This window comes from Numenius arquata, chromosome 8 (genome assembly GCF_964106895.1).
Source record: "Numenius arquata chromosome 8, bNumArq3.hap1.1, whole genome shotgun sequence".
Classification (NCBI taxonomy): domain Eukaryota; kingdom Metazoa; phylum Chordata; class Aves; order Charadriiformes; family Scolopacidae; genus Numenius; species Numenius arquata.
In genome coordinates this window covers 13,619,897-13,639,275 of record NC_133583.1, presented here as the reverse complement: position 1 = coordinate 13,639,275, position 19,379 = coordinate 13,619,897, and the positions used below count along the sequence as shown (strand labels likewise).

Sequence of the window (19,379 nt, the reverse complement as noted above, 5' to 3'; positions counted from 1 at the left end):
CTGCATCCTTCTGTCTAGGGACTTTTGGGAACAGGGACCCTCAGTGAGTAGTACAAGTAGGAGGGATCTCTCTGTTTTGGTATTGCAAGAGGCAGGGGATGTGCACGTGTTTGAGAGCGGGTGAAGAGCAGCACTGGGTTGCTGTGGGAAAAGCAGAGTTGTCCATAGCTACTAATGAGCCTTAAAGAAAAGCAGGTGCCCCTGGAGTCACTCTCTGGCTGGTGGTGCAGCAGCAGCTGTTCCTGTGCTCACGCTGTAATGGAGGCTGGCATGCTTGTTTATCTCACTTTAAATCTTTCATTGTGCTCTGTGTTTTGTCTCCCCTCCCACTTGGCAGCTGAGGATGGAGTATCTCTCTCTGATGCACGCCATCATCCGCTCCACACCCTATCTGCAGCACCAGCACCGCCTCGCTGACCTGCAGGGCATCTTGCAGCGCATCCTGGGGGAGGAGGAGGAGGGCCAGCAGTGCCAGATGGACAAACTGATCATCTTGGAGATTTACAAGGAGTTCCCAGAAATCTCTCCCGGTACCAGCTAACCGCCCCTCAGCTTGGACTGGAGTTAGAACCACTTGGATCGATGACGTCCCTTGTTGACACTTTCTCCCCGTTCCCTTCCATACCTTATATCCCTCCATGCGAGGCCTAAGGTTAGGACAGCGTTCACTGTCCCTTTAGAAACGCCAGCGTCAGAAAGGACATGGGGTGCCCCCAGGGCCTGGAGCTCGGGGGGAGTCAGAGAGGGTGGGTGCTGGTGCGTGGTTTGCCTGCAGGACTCGGGCAGGGGGTATTTAGGCAGCTGGTGTTAGTGGGAAGGGCAGAGAGCTGGGGAGGGACTTAGCAGCCGGGGTGGGGGGGATGTTTAGCTGCGCTGGTGTCCCAAGGTCCCGAAGAGAAAGGCCTTTGCCTTAGGGTATCACTTCTTTTCCATGTGCATCTCTCCCCCTGCAGTGACCAAGTGGAGTCCGCTGGTACTTGGAAGAAGCTTTCGTAACATCTGTTTTGTTTTCTGCTGCTAGTGCCAATGTGCTGCAGCCCTGCCAAGGGGAGGTAGCTCGCTCGCTGTCTAACGCCTCGTCTGGTGAGCCTTTCACTCCCTCCTGGCCCTCAGCTTTGCCTCTGGGTAGCAGCCCACCTAGAGCTCATAGAGGTCTTGCCCCAGCAGCTGCTTTTTTCAACCTGCTTTCTATAGTGATATTTAAATCTGAATTTCTTGCACACTGGCAGCCTAGAAGTAATGACCACGTAGGTGACGCTGCCCTTAAAAAGCCTTTGGGCCGGACACAGCGCAAAGACGTGTCCTGCCAAGTGAAAGCCGCCGCTTGCCACCTCTCTCGCAGTGTGGCCCCCAGCAGAGGGGCTGTGCGTGGGCCGGCACGTTCTCTTCGTGCAGCGTGTGGATTTCTTGCCTTGAGCTTCATAGTAGCTCTGCCTTGCTGCCCTCCCTCCCCAGGTGGCAGCGCTCAGAGGCAGCGTGAGCCTGGTGTCCAGTAGCTGTTTGTGACTATGCACGAGTGTGGGGAACCCTTATTTATATTTCCTTTAGGTTTCTAGAAAACGGGATTAACCTGTTTCCCTGTTACAGATAGTCACACACACACTAACGTGGGTCTCTTAAATATTTGTGTACGCAGTCTGGTCACTCCCTGTCCCCAGCTCTTCCTTTGCAGTATCCAGTGTAGGAGCTATTGGAAAGTGGAACTGGAAATACTAGGCACTGTATTTTTTATTTTTTTTTTAGCTTGAGGCGATGACACGAGCTCTGCTCTTCAGGCCTGGACTCTGGGCCCTGGGGCAGTGATGCTGAGGAATGGAGGGGGGTGGTCTGGCAACCAGGGGGCACGAGGACCTCCTGAAGTCAGCCTGGGAATGCCCAAGCTTAATAACCACCCTGTAGAGAAACCTATTTTTCCCCTGTAAAAATGTATGAATGTCCAAAGGGATCCTGTATTTTCTTAAACACTAAGTGTAACATGCAGAGGAATAAAAATGTCTTAAACTGGACTTCTGTGAACGTAGCCCTGCCTGCCCCGTCCTGTCATGGGGGGACAGAAGTGGTGGGGGCAGCTTGGGTGCCCGCTGCCCTTTAAGGCACAGCGGTGGGTGCTGATCTTCAAATCAATGCAGTAGTTTTCCCACACTCAGCTCCTTGCGTTGTGTTTTCCTACCACGTTACTGGCAGAAGAGGAGGGTGGAGGGCAGCAGCCCTTGCTGGGGGCACAGCCATTGCCCCCGTGGGCCTGCCTGGCATCGCTGCTCCAGATTAAGGGTTTGGCAGAGCTGGACTCGGCCGTTCGCTTCCCGCAAGGCACGTGCAGCCTCAGCTGGCTCCCAGCAGAGCTGCCGAGGCAGCGAGCCCGTGCAGCGAGGGTTTAACAGCCTGTGTCGGGTGCTAATGAGTCGCGCTTTGGCTGCGGATGTCTCTTCCCAAACCTCAGCCCTGCACGCGGTGCTTCAGGGGGTGCCTTGGATGGTGGGGGGGGGTGTGGTGGGAGGGTGGCAGGTGCTGGATAAAGCACCAGCAGGGAAGGTGGTCTCTGCTCCTGGCTGCCAGCTGGGCAATGGGCTATAGCCTGGGCCGAGAGTAGGGGTGTCAATGCCATGTGCAGGCTGTGCCCTCCCCAAACATGGGGGCTGCACCAAGCACGGCTGCCTGCAGGAATGGGGCTAGGGCTGCGTCCCAGCTCCTGCCTCTTTGGCCAGTGTCTCCCAGGTGCCCAGGCTTGTGGCCTTGCAGTGTTTCAAGCTGCACACCTTGGGGGTGGGAAATCATGATAGGTGAGGGCTGCCAGTGCCTATGGGTGCCCACCCCGTGGTGGCTCTCCTGTGCCCCCTTGTTCTGTGTGACGAATGGTTGCACATCTCCCTGAGCTGCTGAGCTTCTGCTGCAGCGGTGGGGTGTTCCTTTGGCACTTGCCCTCAGTGATGCAGCCCAGGCTTTGCAGTGCCAGGCTGGGGCAAGCCCAGAGCCCAGCAGAAGCCCAGAAGCGGGCAGGACCCATGGGCTCTGCTGGCCAGGAGCACTGCCTGGGCAAAGCATTTGACGACAGCAGAGAGCCCTGGCTGGACTGAGCCTGAAAAGGCAGAGCTGGTGGCTCCTGAGCCATTGCCATCCCCTGGGGGTCCCTCACCCCGTGTCCCTGCTGCACAGTTAAGCATGACCCCTTCTGCACCACCCCCATGCTGTTGCCACAGCCAGGGCTGGAAGGACTCGGGGGCAGCCTGCTGTGGGGCGTCCTGGGGGAGAGCTGCACCCCCTGCCCAGGGAGGGCCTTTGCGCATGGCAGGGAATCAAACCGCAGCGTGTAAACTCATTATCCCCAAGCCTGCTCAGTGGTTCCTGCTCCGTGTGTGGGTGACAGGCGCAGATAACACGCTTGCATTTCCATTAGCAGTAATAGGCTGCTATTAGAGCAGTATCTCTTCGTATCGGTGTGTTTTTGTTGCGGTGCAGCAGTGAGGGGTGTTGGGGGGCTGGCGCGGGGGGAGCGACGCGCTGCCTGTGACCCACACCTCTGCTTTATTGTCTGGAATTATTAAATTACAACTCTTTTGTGGCAGTAATACCCTGATGATTTTCTCCTCCTCCCCTGAGCTGTCAGCTGGGTAATTGGAACAAATAAACTTGAAAGCCTTCATCATTTTTTCAAAAGTATCGCCTCTCTCCTGATTGGGTTTCTTGACGGCAAATCCCCAGTTTGAGGAGGGATGTATAACGGTGAAGCCGGCGGGTTCCTGTCGTAGGTGGGTGCTGCGACCCCTTTATCAGATGGGGTTTCTTGCGTGAGTTGCGCCCGGGGCCGAGGCTGCTCCGGTGTTGGCCTAACGGGGCTGGGGGGGCCCGGCTGGGCACCTGGAGGGGGAGAACATGCATCACCCCAGGGTACCCGTCAGTGCTGGTGCTGGACCAGCCAAGCTGGAGGCGTTTTGTGGTGGCTGAGTTGTTAATCATAGCAGACTACCCATGTTCAGGAATCCTACGGAGTTTATAAATTAACATGCCAGCTTCTCCGGAGGCTTAGAAATCCACACCCACCAGGTGCCAGCCCCCAGCCTTGTGTAAGCACCATGGGAAGGTCTCTCCGGCACGTGCCGAGCCCCACTAACCGCAGCTTTAGGGCCTGCTTGGCATTTCCTGTGGTGGCCCTAAAACACGTGCTCAGGCCAGGCACGGGGGCAAGGACAAGCCCTGCCTGCTCTGCTCACCCTGCCACTGCCGGAGTGGTAGCCGGGCCTTGGCTTCTGTGTAGGTGATGGTGGTGGAAGGGAGGCAGCAGCTGTGAGGGTGGTGCAAGGTGGTTTGGAGACCTGCTGGCCATGTTGCAGACCCCGCTTTGTGTTCCTTTGGTTTCCACCCTGGGAGTGGGAGCCTACTTGCAGTCAAACCCCCTGTCGGTGGGCAGCATGTGCTCCTCCCACCCCCTCATTTACACTAACAATAATGGATAGGGGGCCATCTGTCACCATCGGTGGAACTGAAGCCGGGTGAGAGCTGGTGGTGGCCATGTCTGGCAGGGAAGCACAGGAAGAGGGGGTATAGGACAGAGGCAAAGCGCTGGTAACGCCGGCGTTCAGCACAGCGGCGGCAGCATGTGGGGTGCAGCTGGTGCAGAGGCCACCACCAAGGCAATGGCAGCTGGGGACCCGCTATGCTCAGGGGTCAACGTGTCTCCTCTGACCTCCTCCTTGCTGTGCAGGTGGCCTGCCCTGTGCGTGCGGCTCCAAAGTGGCCACTCATATTTCTGCCGAGGGCCCGCGGCACCTTGCACAGCCCCACTAGTTTTCCCATGGGGTGGGAGCGTGTTTGGCTCCCCAGGAGTGTTGGAGAGTGCGAGCGGCTCCTGCGGTGTGGGGAGCGAGGGCTGAGCGAGCAGAGGAGCCGCATCTCCGCTGTGAATCCATCCCACTGTTACTCGTACATCTTTTGGGGGAGCTATGCAGGGGCTGTACAAGGGGGGCCGGGGGGTGCCAGCCTGGCTGCGGTGTTGGCAGGGGGGTCCCCCTGCTCCCTGAACCACAGCCCACCCAGCATAGCGGCACGGGGGCTCTCACAGCCCCCCTGGAGCTGAGATGTGCATGGAAGCACCGCGTGTCCTGTGTACTCTCTGCCCTTCCCTCCCCATTCTAAATTCCCCCCATCTCCCAAATTTACTCTATTTCTCTCCCCAAAACGCCTCTTTCTTCCCCAGCACGTGACCCAGTCACCATGCTTTGGGCTCCCTTCTTCTCCAGCAGGATGTGCCCGAGGATGCTTCCCCCCACCTCAGCACAGTGAAGGCTAATGAGGACGTAAACCCCTGTTATTCCTAAGCCTATTACAAGCTTCAGTGGATTAGGCTGCGATATTAGTTGATTGAGATCAAACCAACAGCTAAGTTGCAAGGCTGATGCGCCAATGAACCACCCTGATGCAAGGTGGTGCCCCAACCTCAATTTTCCTTGGAAAAATGTTGGGTTTTTTTTTTCATGGATGCTGGAAGAAAAACCTGCAGCTTTCTCCCCAGCGTTGATGCCTCACTTGGTAAGCGGGGGTGGCCAAGGCCTGCATCGGGCATGGGGGCGCGACAGCTAAAGCTCGGGGTGCCCGCGGGTGGCGGAGCGGAGCGGCAGGGGCTGTGACGCTGCTGCAGGGGCCTGGGGATGCTCTTTCTCACACACGCAGTAAAAAACCTATCCCTGAAGATGCCAAACTCGGTGCTGCGGGCGGGCATGGGCGGGCGGAGGGGAGCCCTTAGGGCTGCAAAGCACCAGCAGTGACGTGAGCAGTGGCACAAGGACCCTGCTTGCCACCTGGCGCAGCGGCAGTTGCCACAGCAGCGGTGTTGGTGGGCGTAAGCGGAGGTGGGTGCTGAAGGTCGGCGTCCGTGGGCCCCGGGACCCCCGCCCACCCAGCTCTGCTTGCAGCCGAGAGGCTCGGAGACCCCCTGCCTGAGGTGCAGGCAAGCATCCCGCCGGGCAGGACTGGGGGCCAGCTGGGACGTGGCCCCTCACATCCCAACCCCGGCCTGTGCTATGGTGCCGGTGGCCACCACTGGATCCGGCACCGCCGGGCCCTGCAGGGGCAGCCACGGGTGGGTGGCTGTGAGCCCCAGGGGGAGGCGGGTTGTGTGGGCAGGCAGCTCGCCTTGCCTGGCAGCGCGCCTCCTGTGAGGGCCGGCATGACTGCCGTGGGGGGCTAGTGTGCCTCCCGCACCCTGCACGATGGCCGGCAGGTCTCACTCGAGGGTGGGCAGACCCGGCACCGGGGCTGCTGTGCCACACATGGCGGCGGCACCCCCGCACAGCCCGTGGCAGGGCTGACAGCAGGGTCCCGGTCCCTCACTCGAGGGGACGTGTCCTTCGCACGGTGCCCGTTACCCCCCTCAGCGGGGATGCCCCTCCGCGCTGCGCAGGGTCCCCCCCCGGCCGGTGGCCCGGAGAGGCGCCCCTGCCGCGGCCGGGCGGAGGAGCTGCCCGCCCTCCCTCAAGATGGCGGCGGCGGGGCGGGCGGGGGCGCGGGGCGGGGGCGGAGCGGGGCGGGGCGGGGCGGCGGGAGCCATGTTGGGGCTGCGGGAGGAGCCGCCGCCACCGCCACCCCCGGCAGCAGCAGCAGCGGCGGGGCGCAGCGGCGCGGGGGGCGGCCATCGCCGCCGCTAGGCGGGGGCGGCGCCGAGCCCAGCCGCCGTGCGCCCGGGCCGGGCGGCGGCCGCCGAGCCACCATGGCGGCGGAGGAACCGGTGGCCGCCCCGAGCCGCCGCCGCCGCCGCTGCTGCTGCCACCACCAACGGGGGCCGCCTCCGCTGCTGCTGCTGCTACTGCTACCGCCGCTGCTGCTGCTCCCTTTGTTCCCCCCCGGGCTGGGGGCCGCCGCGCCGCCGCCGGGCTGGGCGCTGCCGTCCCGTGGGGGCTGCCCGGCCGCCGTGCCCTGCTGGGCGGTGGCGGTGCCCCCGGGGCTGCCCGCCCCGCCGCGCCGCCGGTCCCCCTGGCGCTGCCCGCCCCGCGCCGCCCCGCCGCGCCCGCTGCCCGCCCCGGCTCCGTCCCCGGGGCGGCGGGGCCGGCGCTCGGCCCCCAACCGGCACCCGCTGTTCCCCCAGTACAACTACCAGGCGGAGGTGGCGGAGAACCAGCCGGCGGGGACGGCGGTGGTGGCGGTGACGGCCCAGGACCCCGACGGGGGCGAGGCGGGGCGGCTGGTGTACTCCATGGATGCCCTGATGAATAGCCGCTCGCTGGAGCTCTTCAGCATCGACCCGCGGGCCGGGCTCATCACCACCACCCAGGCCCTCGACCGGGAGAGCATGGAGCTCCACTACTTCCGCGTGACGGCCACCGACCACGGGGCGCCCCGGCTTTCCGCCACCACCATGGTGGCCATCGCCGTGGCTGACCGCAACGACCACGACCCGGTCTTTGAGCAGGGCGAGTACCGGGAGACCATCCGGGAGAACGTAGAGGAGGGATACCCCATCCTGCAGTTGCGGGCCACTGACGTCGACTCCCCGCCCAATGCCAACATTCGCTACCGCTTCGTCAACGAGCGGGCTGCCCACGCCGTCTTTGAGATCGATCCCCGCTCCGGTCTCATCACCACCAGTGGGCCGGTGGACAGGGAGAAGATGGAGAGGTACTCCTTGGTGGTGGAGGCCAACGACCAAGGGAGGGAGCCGGGGCCCCGCTCTGCCACGGTCAAGGTCTACATCACGGTTCTTGATGAGAACGACAACACCCCTCAGTTCAGTGAGAAGCGCTACATCGTCCAGGTGAGGGAGGACATACGGCCCCACACTGAGATCCTGCGTGTCACTGCCACGGACCTGGACAAGGACAACAACGCGCTGGTCCACTACAACATCATCAGCGGGAACAGCCGGGGCCAGTTTTCCATTGACAGCATCACTGGGGAGATACAGGTGGTGGCCCCGCTGGATTTTGAAGTGGAGCGGGAGTACGCCCTGAGGATTCGGGCTCAGGACGCGGGACGCCCTCCCCTCTCTAACAACACCGGCATGGTCAGCATCCAGGTGGTGGACATCAACGACCATGCCCCCATCTTTGTCAGCACACCTTTCCAAATCTCTGTCCTGGAGAATGCTCCTCTCGGCCACTCTGTCATCCACATCCAGGCTGTGGACGCAGACTATGGTGAGAACTCACGCCTGGAGTACAAGCTGACGGGGGTCTCGGCCGACACACCCTTTGTGGTGAACAGTGCCACGGGGTGGATCACGGTCAGCGGGCCCTTGGACCGGGAGTCGGTTGAGCACTATTTTTTTGGGGTAGAGGCTCGAGACCACGGCTCTCCATCTTTATCTGCCTCTGCCAGTGTCACCATCACTGTCATGGATGTCAATGACAACCGTCCTGAGTTTACCCAGAAGGAGTACTTCATCCGCCTGAACGAGGATGCAGCTGTGGGCACCAGTGTCCTCAGCGTCACAGCGATTGACCGGGATGTGAACAGTGCCATCACCTACCAGATCACAGGGGGCAACACGCGGAACCGCTTCTCCATCAGCACGCAGGGTGGGATGGGGCTCATCACTCTCTCTTTGCCGTTGGACTACAAGCAGGAGAGGCGCTATGTGCTCACCGTGACGGCCTCCGACCGCACCCTGCGTGACAACTGCCATGTTCACATCAACATCACCGATGCCAACACGCACCGACCCGTCTTCCAGAGTGCTCACTACTCTGTGAGCATCAATGAGGACCGGCCCGTGGGCAGCACTGCGGTGGTGATCAGTGCCACAGACGATGACGTGGGGGAAAATGCCCGCATCACATACTATCTAGAAGACAATGTCCCTCAGTTTCGCATTGATCCAGACTCTGGAGCCATCACTCTCCAGGCAGAACTGGACTATGAGGACCAGGTCACCTACACACTGGCTATCACTGCCAAGGACAATGGGATCCCCCAGAAAGCGGACACCACCTATGTTGAAATCATGGTGAATGATGTTAATGACAATGCCCCTCAGTTTGTCAGCCCTCATTACCAGGGAATGATCTCTGAGGATGCACCTCCCTTCACCAGTGTCCTCCAGATCTCTGCCACTGACCGGGATGCCCACACCAATGGGCGAGTGCAGTACACCTTCCAGAACGGAGAGGATGGGGACGGAGACTTCACCATAGAGCCCACCTCAGGGATCATTCGCACTGTCCGCAGGCTGGACCGTGAGAACGTTCCCGTCTACGAGCTGACTGCTTACGCTGTTGACAGGGGCATCCCTCCTCAGAGAACTCCTGTCCATATCCAGGTCACCATTCAGGATGTGAATGACAATGCCCCTGTCTTTCCCGCTGAAGAGTTTGAGGTCTTGGTAAAGGAGAACAGCATTGTAGGCTCTGTCGTGGCCCAAATCACAGCCGTTGACCCAGATGAGGGACCCAATGCCCAGATCATGTACCAAATTGTGGAAGGCAACATCCCCGAGATATTCCAGATGGACATCTTTTCTGGGGAGCTCACAGCCTTGATAGACCTGGATTATGAGACGAAACCCGAGTACGTGATTGTAGTGCAAGCCACCTCAGCCCCTCTGGTCAGCAGAGCAACAGTCCACATCAAACTCATTGACCAGAATGACAACAGCCCTGTTCTCAAGAACTTCCAGATCCTGTTCAATAACTATGTGTCCAATAAGTCCAACACCTTCCCCTCAGGGGTCATAGGGAAGGTCCCAGCTTATGACCCAGATGTGTCCGACCGCCTCTTCTACACCTTTGAGCGGGGAAATGAACTTCACTTGTTGATTGTGAATCAATCGAGCGGGGAGCTGAGGCTGAGCCGTAAGCTGGACAACAACCGTCCGCTTGTGGCCTCCATGCTGGTGACCGTCACAGGTAAGGTGTGACAATCATTAAACCTTCAGTGCAGTTCCATTGGGGGGGTTCTGTGTGGTCCCCCTTGGGCAGCCTGTTCTGCGCTGGGGGTGCAGGTTGGGCACAGGCAAGAAGATTTGAACTGGGAATTGCTTCAAGTCGAGGAAATGCCGGAGGGGCTGGGAAGGGGGGCAGTGGGGACATTGCTGCAGGGGAGCGCTTTGTAAGGGGGCCAAGGCCGGAGGTGGTCTGCAAGAACAAAGCATCGTTACTCAGCTGTGAGGATCGTAGCTGCTAGTGAGACACCTTTGGAGGTGCTGTCACCAGTGAAGCTGTGGTGTGTGTGTTGTAGGGTTCTGGCTGGGCAAGCAGCTGGTTCCCAGGGTGGCCAAGCCGCCAGACCAGGGGCTGGCATGCTGCTTCACTCCCAAGCCTGGGTGGCTCTTCTCCCTGCTGGGACCTAACGCTTCCCTGGCTGTGCTTGGGAGGGAGGGATTGGACTCGGCGTGGAGGGACCCCTCTTAAAAATACCTGTCTGCTGGTAGCAATTGGTTCAGTCCGGATTCTGGCTGTGGCACCTACCAGCACCTGTGCTTTCTGGTGGGGCTTCTAAAACTGTCGTGGTTTGGGCAAACCGGGACAAAACCCTGGTACCACCTTTCTGCAACCTTAGTGCTACGGGAGACAGTGTAACAAACCTTGGAGCGTGGTGCTTAAAACTCCCGTGTTGTGTGTGTTGCCAGAGTGTCCAAATGCAGATGCTTGCGGTGGCTGCCAGGGTGGCTTTGAGGAGTGTTGGCATCCCCTCCGGCCAAGCTGAGGGCAGGGCAGAGGTGGACCTAGGGGCTTGTCTGTGAGCAAGCGGGGTTTGGACCTGGAGCTCCCAGCTGCCTGAGCTTTGCCTTCACCATCAGCCTTTCTTTGCTTGCGGATGCATGATCTGAAATGGAGGCATCCGTCCATCGCTGAACCGAGGAGCAGCTCCGGGGGAGGGAGGGCGAGAGCCCTCTTTGGAGGGGCCAAGCACTGAAATTATCGAGAGTGCCTGGGGAGCCGTACATTACATCGTGATGCTCCCTTGACCATCAGCTACCAGCTGCCCTCCCTTTCCACCCTCTCCCTCTCTCTATCCAGCTTATTCAGCAAGGGGGGAGGATTTCTTTCAAAAGATGAAGCGAGGGCTTTAAGAGGAGACCTCTTCAAGGCAATCCTGCGTGGCCAGCACCAGCCCGTCGGTGGATTGGGGCTCTTTGGGGGTTAATTGTAACCGCAGGATGCCCATCTCTGGAGATGGGGGGTGGTTTTGACCTTTCCAGCTTCAGCCCGAGTGTGTTTATGCAAGCCCTGCCTCCTCGCACACTTAACCCTGCACAAAGGCAGAAGGCAATCACGTCCCGAAGTCCTGCATCCAGCCACCTCGCGGCCAGGGGGCCCTTGCAATTAGAGTGTCGTCATCTTCCAGCAGGAGGGGAGACGGGGAGAGGTGCACTCGCAAAGGAGGGGAGAAGATGGAAGGGGAAGAGCTGTATCGGGGAGGGAAGTGAGGCACTGGAAAATGGGTCTTTTGTTGGCTTTGGTACTGGCTCTGGAGGTCTGGTTTTGGTTTTTCTGTCTTTATTGTTTGAAGCCCCCCGCCCAGCTGGTAGCCCCGTCAGCCCCATGCTGTCGCTGTGTGCAGGGGGAGGGTGAGCAGGGGGGTTTGCAGAGCTGGCCGGGACATCCAGACCCAGCTGCTTTGTCTGCCTGAGCTCAACACCGCGCTGGAGCACCTTCCTCCTGCAGGAAGGCAACAGTAGCACCTAGGTGGGTGACCTGAGTGTCACCCAGCATCTGAGGAGGGAGCTGCTTCCCTACCTGCCTGTGAGCTTTATGGTCCCTTTGAGGGAGGCTGGATCCCCCTAAAACATAGGACAACGGGCCTTTTTGCCTGCCTGTGAGCTGTGTGTGTTCTCAGCTCAGCCCCTTGTAGGAGGCAGGGAAGACTTGGGCCATCACAAACCAGTGCCTTTCCAGAGGGACCGACAGCCTCAAAACTGACCCCACCTTCTCGTGGACGTGTGAGCACCTATGGCTGCTAAAAACTGCTCTTGGCCACCAAGGGTGCAAGACAGTGGGGTGATGGGGCTGTGTCTGTGGCCGGCAGCACTGTGTGAGATCAGGGCATTGCAGGAAACTGACATGATATTGATTTTAAACCATTCCAGACTGGTTTCTCTGGGCCAGGCTGCTGGGCTGGCGGCAAGCCTGCATTGCCCCTGTTCTCCTCACTGTCCACAGCTCCCCTTGGCATCAGCCCAGGGGCTGGCCCTGCTGAGGGGACCCATTTGTCCAAGATGTCTCGCCTAAAATCCCAGCCTGGCAGGGCAGACCCCTCTCGAGCACATTTGTCCTATGTCTGAACGCATCAGAGCTGTCTTTTCAAGCCAGGTAACGTCTCAGAGCTGCCCTGGCTTTCACAACTCAGGAGCTTCCTCCCCTGTTAGGTCCATCACAGCTGGAGGTACGGACCACAAAGTTAGGGTGGGAGACTTAAGGATTTTCATTCCTGGTTAGGGAATGGTTTTGGAGAAGTCTTTGTTATTATATTTTAGTCCGTGTCTTCAGGGCTACCAGAAAAGTGACATTCATACTCTGTGCTGGGTGAGGGGAGTCTGATTTACTTCTGAGATCTTTTAACCTGTCAAGCATCATCCAAATCTTGAGAGGTCTGCCAAAGCCCTTCAGAAGTGATGAGGAATGTTCACCTTACCTATACCTTTCTCCTCCTTTCCTAGCTTCTCCATCTGGAGGTGTTTTACTGTTCCTCAGCTGCAAACGTGAAAGCTACCCCCATCTGTCCCCACAGCACCTTCTCCATCTCTGAGTTGGCTGCTCAGGGTGTTGGGGTCAGAGTGGTGTGTGTCTCGGATGTTGACTCTGCTGCTCTGAAGACAGGGCAAGTGGTGATGCACCAAAGCCTATTTCTGAGCTCCTGGTCTCCCAAAATGAGGGACAGTGGTGTGTGCCCCCCTGGGTCAGGAAGCTGTTTGAGCTGAGCTGCCTTCTTCTCAATCCCTGGAGCTCCCTGGGAGGCTGAAGGCCAAAATGTTTGCTGTAGGGAAGGGAAGGGGAACCGCTGCTAGTGGCTCGGAGGCTGTTGGAGTGGAGCGTTGGCTGGAGCCCATGCTTGTTCTGCATGGCAGGCTGGGGTGCCGCCCAGGGATCCAGAGAGCCTCTAGCAGGGGGTGACAAGAGAGATGGGTTCTTGTCCTGGCAGACCCAGGAGATTGTTGGGCAGCGGTCGGCAGCCCTGCTCTCCTCAAGAGGTTTCCAGTGCAGGCCTGGAGCTCCATTCCCAGGCTGACAGCACAGATCCCCAGGAGTCTGCTGCTCACCCCGCTCTCTGGCCAGAGCTCTTCTTTCTGTAGCTTCATTGCTTTTGAAGCTGGTAATTGTCAGTCTTGGAAGTGCAAACACAATGACCTGGTGCTGCCCAGCACGGGGGTTAGAGCCTCTCGTGTCCCTTCTTTCTGTTCCTGTCCCTGTAGGCATGTTTCCAGGACTCCTCAGTTCTGCTGCATGAATATTCACCAGGCACCAGCTCTCCAGCCACAGGATTTAATCAGAAAGGCTGAGCATTCGTGATTAAAATGCCTCCCAGGGGGGTCAGTGCCTCCAGTCAGCTTTGGGCTTTCTTTTGGTAGCTTTATTTTTTCCCCCCCATTTGCAGTGGGTCATTCTCTTAACCATCTGCTTTCCCTTGGACAGAGCTGAGGGGTGGGCAGCCCTGGGTGCGATGCAGAGGTGGGACAGCGTGTTATAGGGGACTTATGGGACAGGGCTGTAGGGCCAGGACTGGCCCCACATTGCTGTGGGGAACCAGGAAAGGGACACTTGGGCTTTCCTGCTCTGGGCTGGGTGATGCCAAAGGCATCAGGCAGCCTGCCTTCTTCCTTGGCGACGGCCTCCTTGCTCCCTGGAGGCGTTGCTGGACTCCAGCCTGCCCCAGGACTCAGCATCACATCAGCCAAGGCCTAATAACAGCCATAAATCAGGTGGACGTCTGCCTGCCTGTTGCTGGGCACTGAGCAGCCTTTGGGGAGAGCGAGAGCTGTCCCTCAGGCCTCATGGCTGCTTCTGGGTGAACCATGAGCTAGAGAGAGGAGAGTGGGGGGCAGCTGGGCTCAAACCGAGCTGGTGCTTGCCTTGGCCAGAGAGGCAAACTGCGAGGAGAGGACAAAGGGAGAAGAGAGGGAGTGGAGACATGGCTCAGCTTCCAGCTGAGAAGGGAGCTGGTGGTTCCTCAGGGAGGGATGCGAGGCTGCTGGTGGCTTGGGGAACATCTTATGCCAAGCATGGCTGAGCCACGCTTGTGGCTTTCCCCTCACTCCACCTCCCCGGGGCTGGGGGCTCTTGGCAGCCCATGAGCATCTTGCAGAGAGAAGGTGCCTAAGGGAACGCAGGTGATGGTGCGGGTTCCTTGCACTGAGCCCAGGCACATCTGAACGCCCTGGCACATCCAACCAGGTGCTGGATGGAGCTGTTTGGTAATCATGCTCATGCTGCCTTCCATGTCAGAGCTGGCAGGGTGTCACACAGGGGAGTGGTTTCTCACCTTGCTTCCATACGGGGTGGGAGCAGTTTGATTTCAGAGAGAAGCAACCCCCCCTTCCTCCAGGAGATTAGCTCTTGGGTGGCTGTTCTGGCACCGCTGCTCCCCCAGCCCGGTGCGAGCCTTATCTCCACAGCACCAGCCCCAGCATGAAGGCTGGTGCTTGCGCAGGAATTTGCAGGGTCGCCAGAAAGCTTTCACCTTCTGAAGAGCAGAAGGGGGGTGGGGGGGAAAGGGAGACATTTCAATCTTTAAATCCTCCTGCACTGCAAACTTCAAACGGGGCTGAGGGAAATCAAAAGGCTTTGCAGTGCAGCAGCCGTGAGAGGAGAGGAGCAGTAAAGGCAGCTTTGCACATGAGGCTTGGAGCTGGGACACGAGCGGGGGACGGGGGGTGGCGTTTACACCCCTGTTCCTTGTCGGGGCTGGGGCTGACGGGGTTGCCAGGAAGCCTTGTGCCCCTCCTGCCACCTCGCACTGGGCTGCAGGGGATGAAGCAGCGCTGAGCAGGGTCTGGCTGGGGTTGCCAGGCTCGTTCCACACATGGCCTCGGCACAGGCTGGCCAGGGCTGTCTGGTGGCAATGGTCTGGTTCGTTAGTCTGTCCTGTGCATCCTGGTAGCAGCGCTCATTTGAGCAGCCACTGAGGTTACTTCTGGAAGCATGGGAGATGTACCACATGGCTGAGGACAGGATCACCTTCAAGATTGCGGGTCCCCCCCTGCTCTGAAGAGCACAGGGTGGTGTCATACCCGGGCCGAGAGACGGGCAGAGATACAGTGTGCGAGTGAATGAGCAGCTCTCTCCTGTGTTCACACCAGCAATGCAATGTTGTCCATCCGGGGCCACCGCGGGCTAGACCGGACCGTGGCACCTTTGGTGCAAGGCCTTTCTAACGGACTGGAGATGCCAGTGTGCTTGGTTATAGCCCACAAGGCTGCCCCCTGGGCTGTGAACAGGCAGCTGAACCCAGTGTCCCCAGGAGAAGGGGATGGCTTGCGTTTGCCACTCATTGGTCACTTGTAGGGGATGTTACACCAAGGTTTGGTACCCAGGGATAGTTCTGGGAGTTGCTGTTGACATGTGCTGATGTGAATGTTGTCTTGGTATGATGATAGAGTGCCAGGTTTCCAGGGAAATGCAGGGGTTTGGGGCTCTCAGGTGGATGTGGGGTGGGAGATGGGAACAGCAGGCAACAGCCTTGTGCTGCTGGTGTTGGGGTGCTAGCAATGGGCTGGAAGACAGATCGCCCCATTTCAACAGGAGCAGTAAGGTTTTTGATGAACCTTGTCGAGCATTTCTGGGGGTTGGTGTGGTGCTTGCTTCAGCATGCTGAAGGCTGGCTCTGCCTGCTGCTGGAGCCTGTGCTGGGGGTGGACGGCCCAAAAGGAGGGAGACTGGGAAAGAGGAGGTGTCCTGGAGCAGCAGGCAGGCTTCTCCCCACTGGATGTCCTGGCCAAAGCTGCTAGCAAAGGTGCCCAGGTGGCCTGAGCGAGGGGGACATTGGCAGGCTGCTTTGTGGGATACTTCCTGGCAAAGCCACTGACTGGGATCACATGGAAAGGAGAGTTAATAACTGAAAAATAAAACCACTGCCCAAACTGCTGCATGGGCAGAGAGGGGGAAGGCAAAAGGGCCAGGCAGCTTGCATTTGGGCAGTGTAAAGTGGCGAGGCCAGGGAACGGCCTGGGGCAATTGTGCTCTGGAAGGGACCGGTGGGAGTTTTATCTGAGCAAGGTATGGGGCTTGCTGCCTGGCGAGTCCCCAGCTGGGGTAATTACAGTCTCTGTCTCGCTGGGAGGGGTGCTCTGTGCCTGCCTGTGCTTGTAGCAGGTGTTTCGTGGAGGAATTATGAACATGGTCACATCTGTCTGTCCAGCTCCTATTTTGGCCAGTGTTTCCTAATTTGCAGTAGGGTATGATGCTCCACGGTAGTGGGATCTGTTGGATTTCTGGGAGCTGGCTGGGTAGGGTGAAGTGGGAGCCCCCAAATTGCATCGCTGCTGCGGTGGGTGCTGCACCGTTGCCTGTCCGGGCAGGTGCTGTGCTGTGCCCCTGCAGCCTGAGCTGCTGGCACAGGAGTGTGCTTAACCTGGGGGTGAGATGCTGCGAACGGCCAAGGTGCTGGGAGAGAGCAGGTGGGCACACTCCAAGTGTGCAGGCATGCTCCCGTGTTCCTGCCTGGGAGATAACTTGCACGGTGCCGGATCCCGAGGGGAGGGAGTTTGTTTCCAAGGAAAATAAAGATTAAAGAGAATTAAACAAACCAGAGATGGACTGAGGGAGGAAGAGATGTGGAGCAGATGGTGAGAAGGGGGGAAAGCAGGGAGACCGGCACAAAAGCCTTGGAGACCCTGGAGGAGAGAGGAAGGAAATGGCAGGAGGAGAGCGCAGGGAAAGGCAGCGCAGGGGAGGCAGCCAGGGCGCAGTGGGGAAGCAGAACAACCCGGGCCCTGGCATCAGCTCCTGTATTTGCCCAGCCTCCTGCTGGGACTTCCTTCTGCCTGATTCTCATGAGCATCTTTGTTCCTGAGAGCTCACTTTGCTGAGATCCAGGACAGGGAGGAAACCTGAGAGTTATCTCAGTGGAGAGCCTGATGGGAGAGAGGAAGGTGCAGCCACACTGACCGCTCTCCATCCAGCCCAAGTGGCACCCTACTAGCCCTCAGTGCTGAGGCTCCAAGCTTCCATAGCCAAGAACTCAGGCCTTTTGGAGGCTGCACTGGGGTGCAGGGCTCTGCCCTGGGGTGGGAGGGACGAGACCCTCCAGGCAGGAGGCAAAGACCTGCAGTGTGTACCTGTTCCCTCTCACAGATGGGATCCATAGCGTGACCGCCCAGTGCGTCCTGCGGGTGATCATCATCACAGAGGACATGTTGGCCAACAGCATCACGGTGCGGCTGGAGAACATGTGGCAGGAGCGCTTCCTCTCCCCGCTGCTGTCCACCTTCCTGGAAGGGGTGGCCACCGTGCTCGCGACGCCCAAGGAGGACATCTTCATCTTCAACATCCAGAACGACACGGATGTGGGTGGCACGGTGCTCAACGTCAGCTTCTCGGCCCTGGCACCACGGGGCGGGCGCTACTTCAGCTCAGAGGAGCTGCAGGAGCAGCTGTACATGAAGCGCATGGCACTGACAGGTGCCTCCATGCTGGAGGTGCTGCCCTTTGATGACAACGTCTGCCTGCGGGAGCCCTGCCAGAACTACATGAAGTGCATCTCCGTCCTCAAGTTCGACAGCTCAGCCCCCTTCATCGCCTCCCCCTCCACCCTCTTTCGGCCCATCCACCCCATCACTGGCCTGCGGTGCCGCTGCCCACAGGGCTTTACTGGGGACTACTGTGAAACAGAGATCAACCTCTGCTACTCCAATCCCTGCCTGAATGGCGGGATCTGCACCCGCAAGGAGGGAGGATACACGTGCGTTTGCCGCCAGCACTTCAGTGGTGAGTGCCTGGGGCTGGGGGCCACAGGGGCACCAGTGTGTGGGTCTCTTGGTGCTGCTGTCACCATGGTGGGGTGCTCTTCCCAGCAGGGCCCCTCTTTGCCTGCCGAGGTCCGGCTCTGCTCCCGCCTCTCCGTGTTTCCATGGCGCTGGATATGCAGGGCTGAGGTTGCCATAGAAATCTGTCTTGTAGGGAGGTGGCATGAAGGGCTCCTGGGGACCCTGGCTACCACCTCCCAGCCTTTTTCACAGAGCAGAAGGAGCAAGCTGGACCGTGCCAGGCTGGGGCACAGGAGGCTCCTCTGCCCTGCCCCATGGGGGGCTGGGCCCATCCGAGGTGCTTGTTTCAGCCTGTGCTGATCTTCAGCTGATCTGGCAGAATTGTGGAGCCCATGCTGGCCCCATCTGCCGTGAGTGAGCTGCTGCCCACCCAAAACAGAAGAGAAGGCTGGGCCTAGCAGCACCACCAGGCAGGATCTGATCCAGGCAGATCTGTTCCTAGCCATGGGGGGAATCCCTGGGCTGGCCAGTGCCTTGTGGCCACAAGTCCCCAACAGGCTGTGGAGGCCCATGCCTGGCCACTGGCAACCTGGGGGTGAGGAACGGTGGCCTGTGGCTATTGGGAAGGGAGCCCCTACCTTGCCTTCTCTGCTGAAAGCGAGCACGACAGCAGATGGCTGCCTTGGAGCTGCTCTCCTGGTGGCTCCTGGTGAGATAAGCAGAGTCAGTGGTAATTAACCCCCAGCATTTGAAGCGTGAACAGCCATTAGCAGAAGGGTTAATGAGCTCGTTTCCCTGTCACTTCATGCTGTCTCCTTATCCTTCTTGCATGCCACGGAGCAAGTAATGGGAGCAGGGCCTGGGGCGTAGGACTGCAGCTGAGTGGCTCCCTGCATGGTGTGGGGACAGCACGGGAAAAGGGGCTGGCCAGACCCCCTGCACTGCACTGCTGAGCTGGCTTTGGGCATCCCCATTACCCATGCCAGCAATGTACAAGGGTATTTGGTGTATATATACCCATGCAAGGGTATATAACCTCATCTGGCTGGTTTCCACTTGGCTTTTGCTCCTATTTTCCTGGAGGTCCAAGAGGTTCCTGGTGCGGTGGGTGAGACTTTCATAGCTATTGGCAGGGGATCTCAGTGGCACTGGGCTGTTCCCATATCCTGGAGCCAGGACTGCAATGCCTGTCCCAGGCCTGTGTGGTGGCACTGACCAAGCAGATATCTTCAGGTCTTCCCTGACTTCTCCTTGCCTCTTTATCCTTGGGACTGTGCAGCCCAACTGTGGCCAGTCCCTTCCTGTCCCATTCCCATGCCATCCTGCATCCAAACTTGCCTCTTCAGCCAGAGCTGACATCCCATCCAGCCCAGGGGCTCGGGCTGCAGCGCTGGCGTTGGTAGCTAGCTTGCTGGCTACTGTGGGGAACACCTGGGTGACACCTGGGTTGTCACATTGTTCGCCTGCCCCCAGCCACCCCCTAAACTCCTGCTCCTTGGCTACACTGCCCCAAACCCAGGCTGAGGTCTGCGCT

At 59.1% G+C, this 19,379-nt stretch overlaps 2 protein-coding genes across 2 annotated transcripts in view; both read left to right on the top strand.

The window, feature by feature from the left end:
* NCKIPSD (NCK interacting protein with SH3 domain) overlaps window positions 1-2,005 on the top strand; it is a 52,887-nt gene extending 50,882 nt beyond the window's left edge. The window contains exon 14 of the mRNA XM_074151686.1: window positions 338-2,005. Within this exon, the coding sequence (XP_074007787.1) occupies window positions 338-541 (204 nt within the window). The 3' untranslated portion in view covers window positions 542-2,005. The remainder of the gene's footprint in view (window positions 1-337) is intronic.
* Window positions 2,006-6,700: 4,695 nt separating this feature from the next.
* Window positions 6,701-19,379, top strand: part of CELSR3 (cadherin EGF LAG seven-pass G-type receptor 3) — a 32,077-nt gene continuing 19,398 nt past the window's right edge. The window contains exons 1-2 of the mRNA XM_074152500.1: window positions 6,701-9,830; window positions 17,214-17,846. Coding sequence (XP_074008601.1) covers window positions 6,701-9,830; window positions 17,214-17,846 — 3,763 coding nt within the window. The remainder of the gene's footprint in view (window positions 9,831-17,213; window positions 17,847-19,379) is intronic.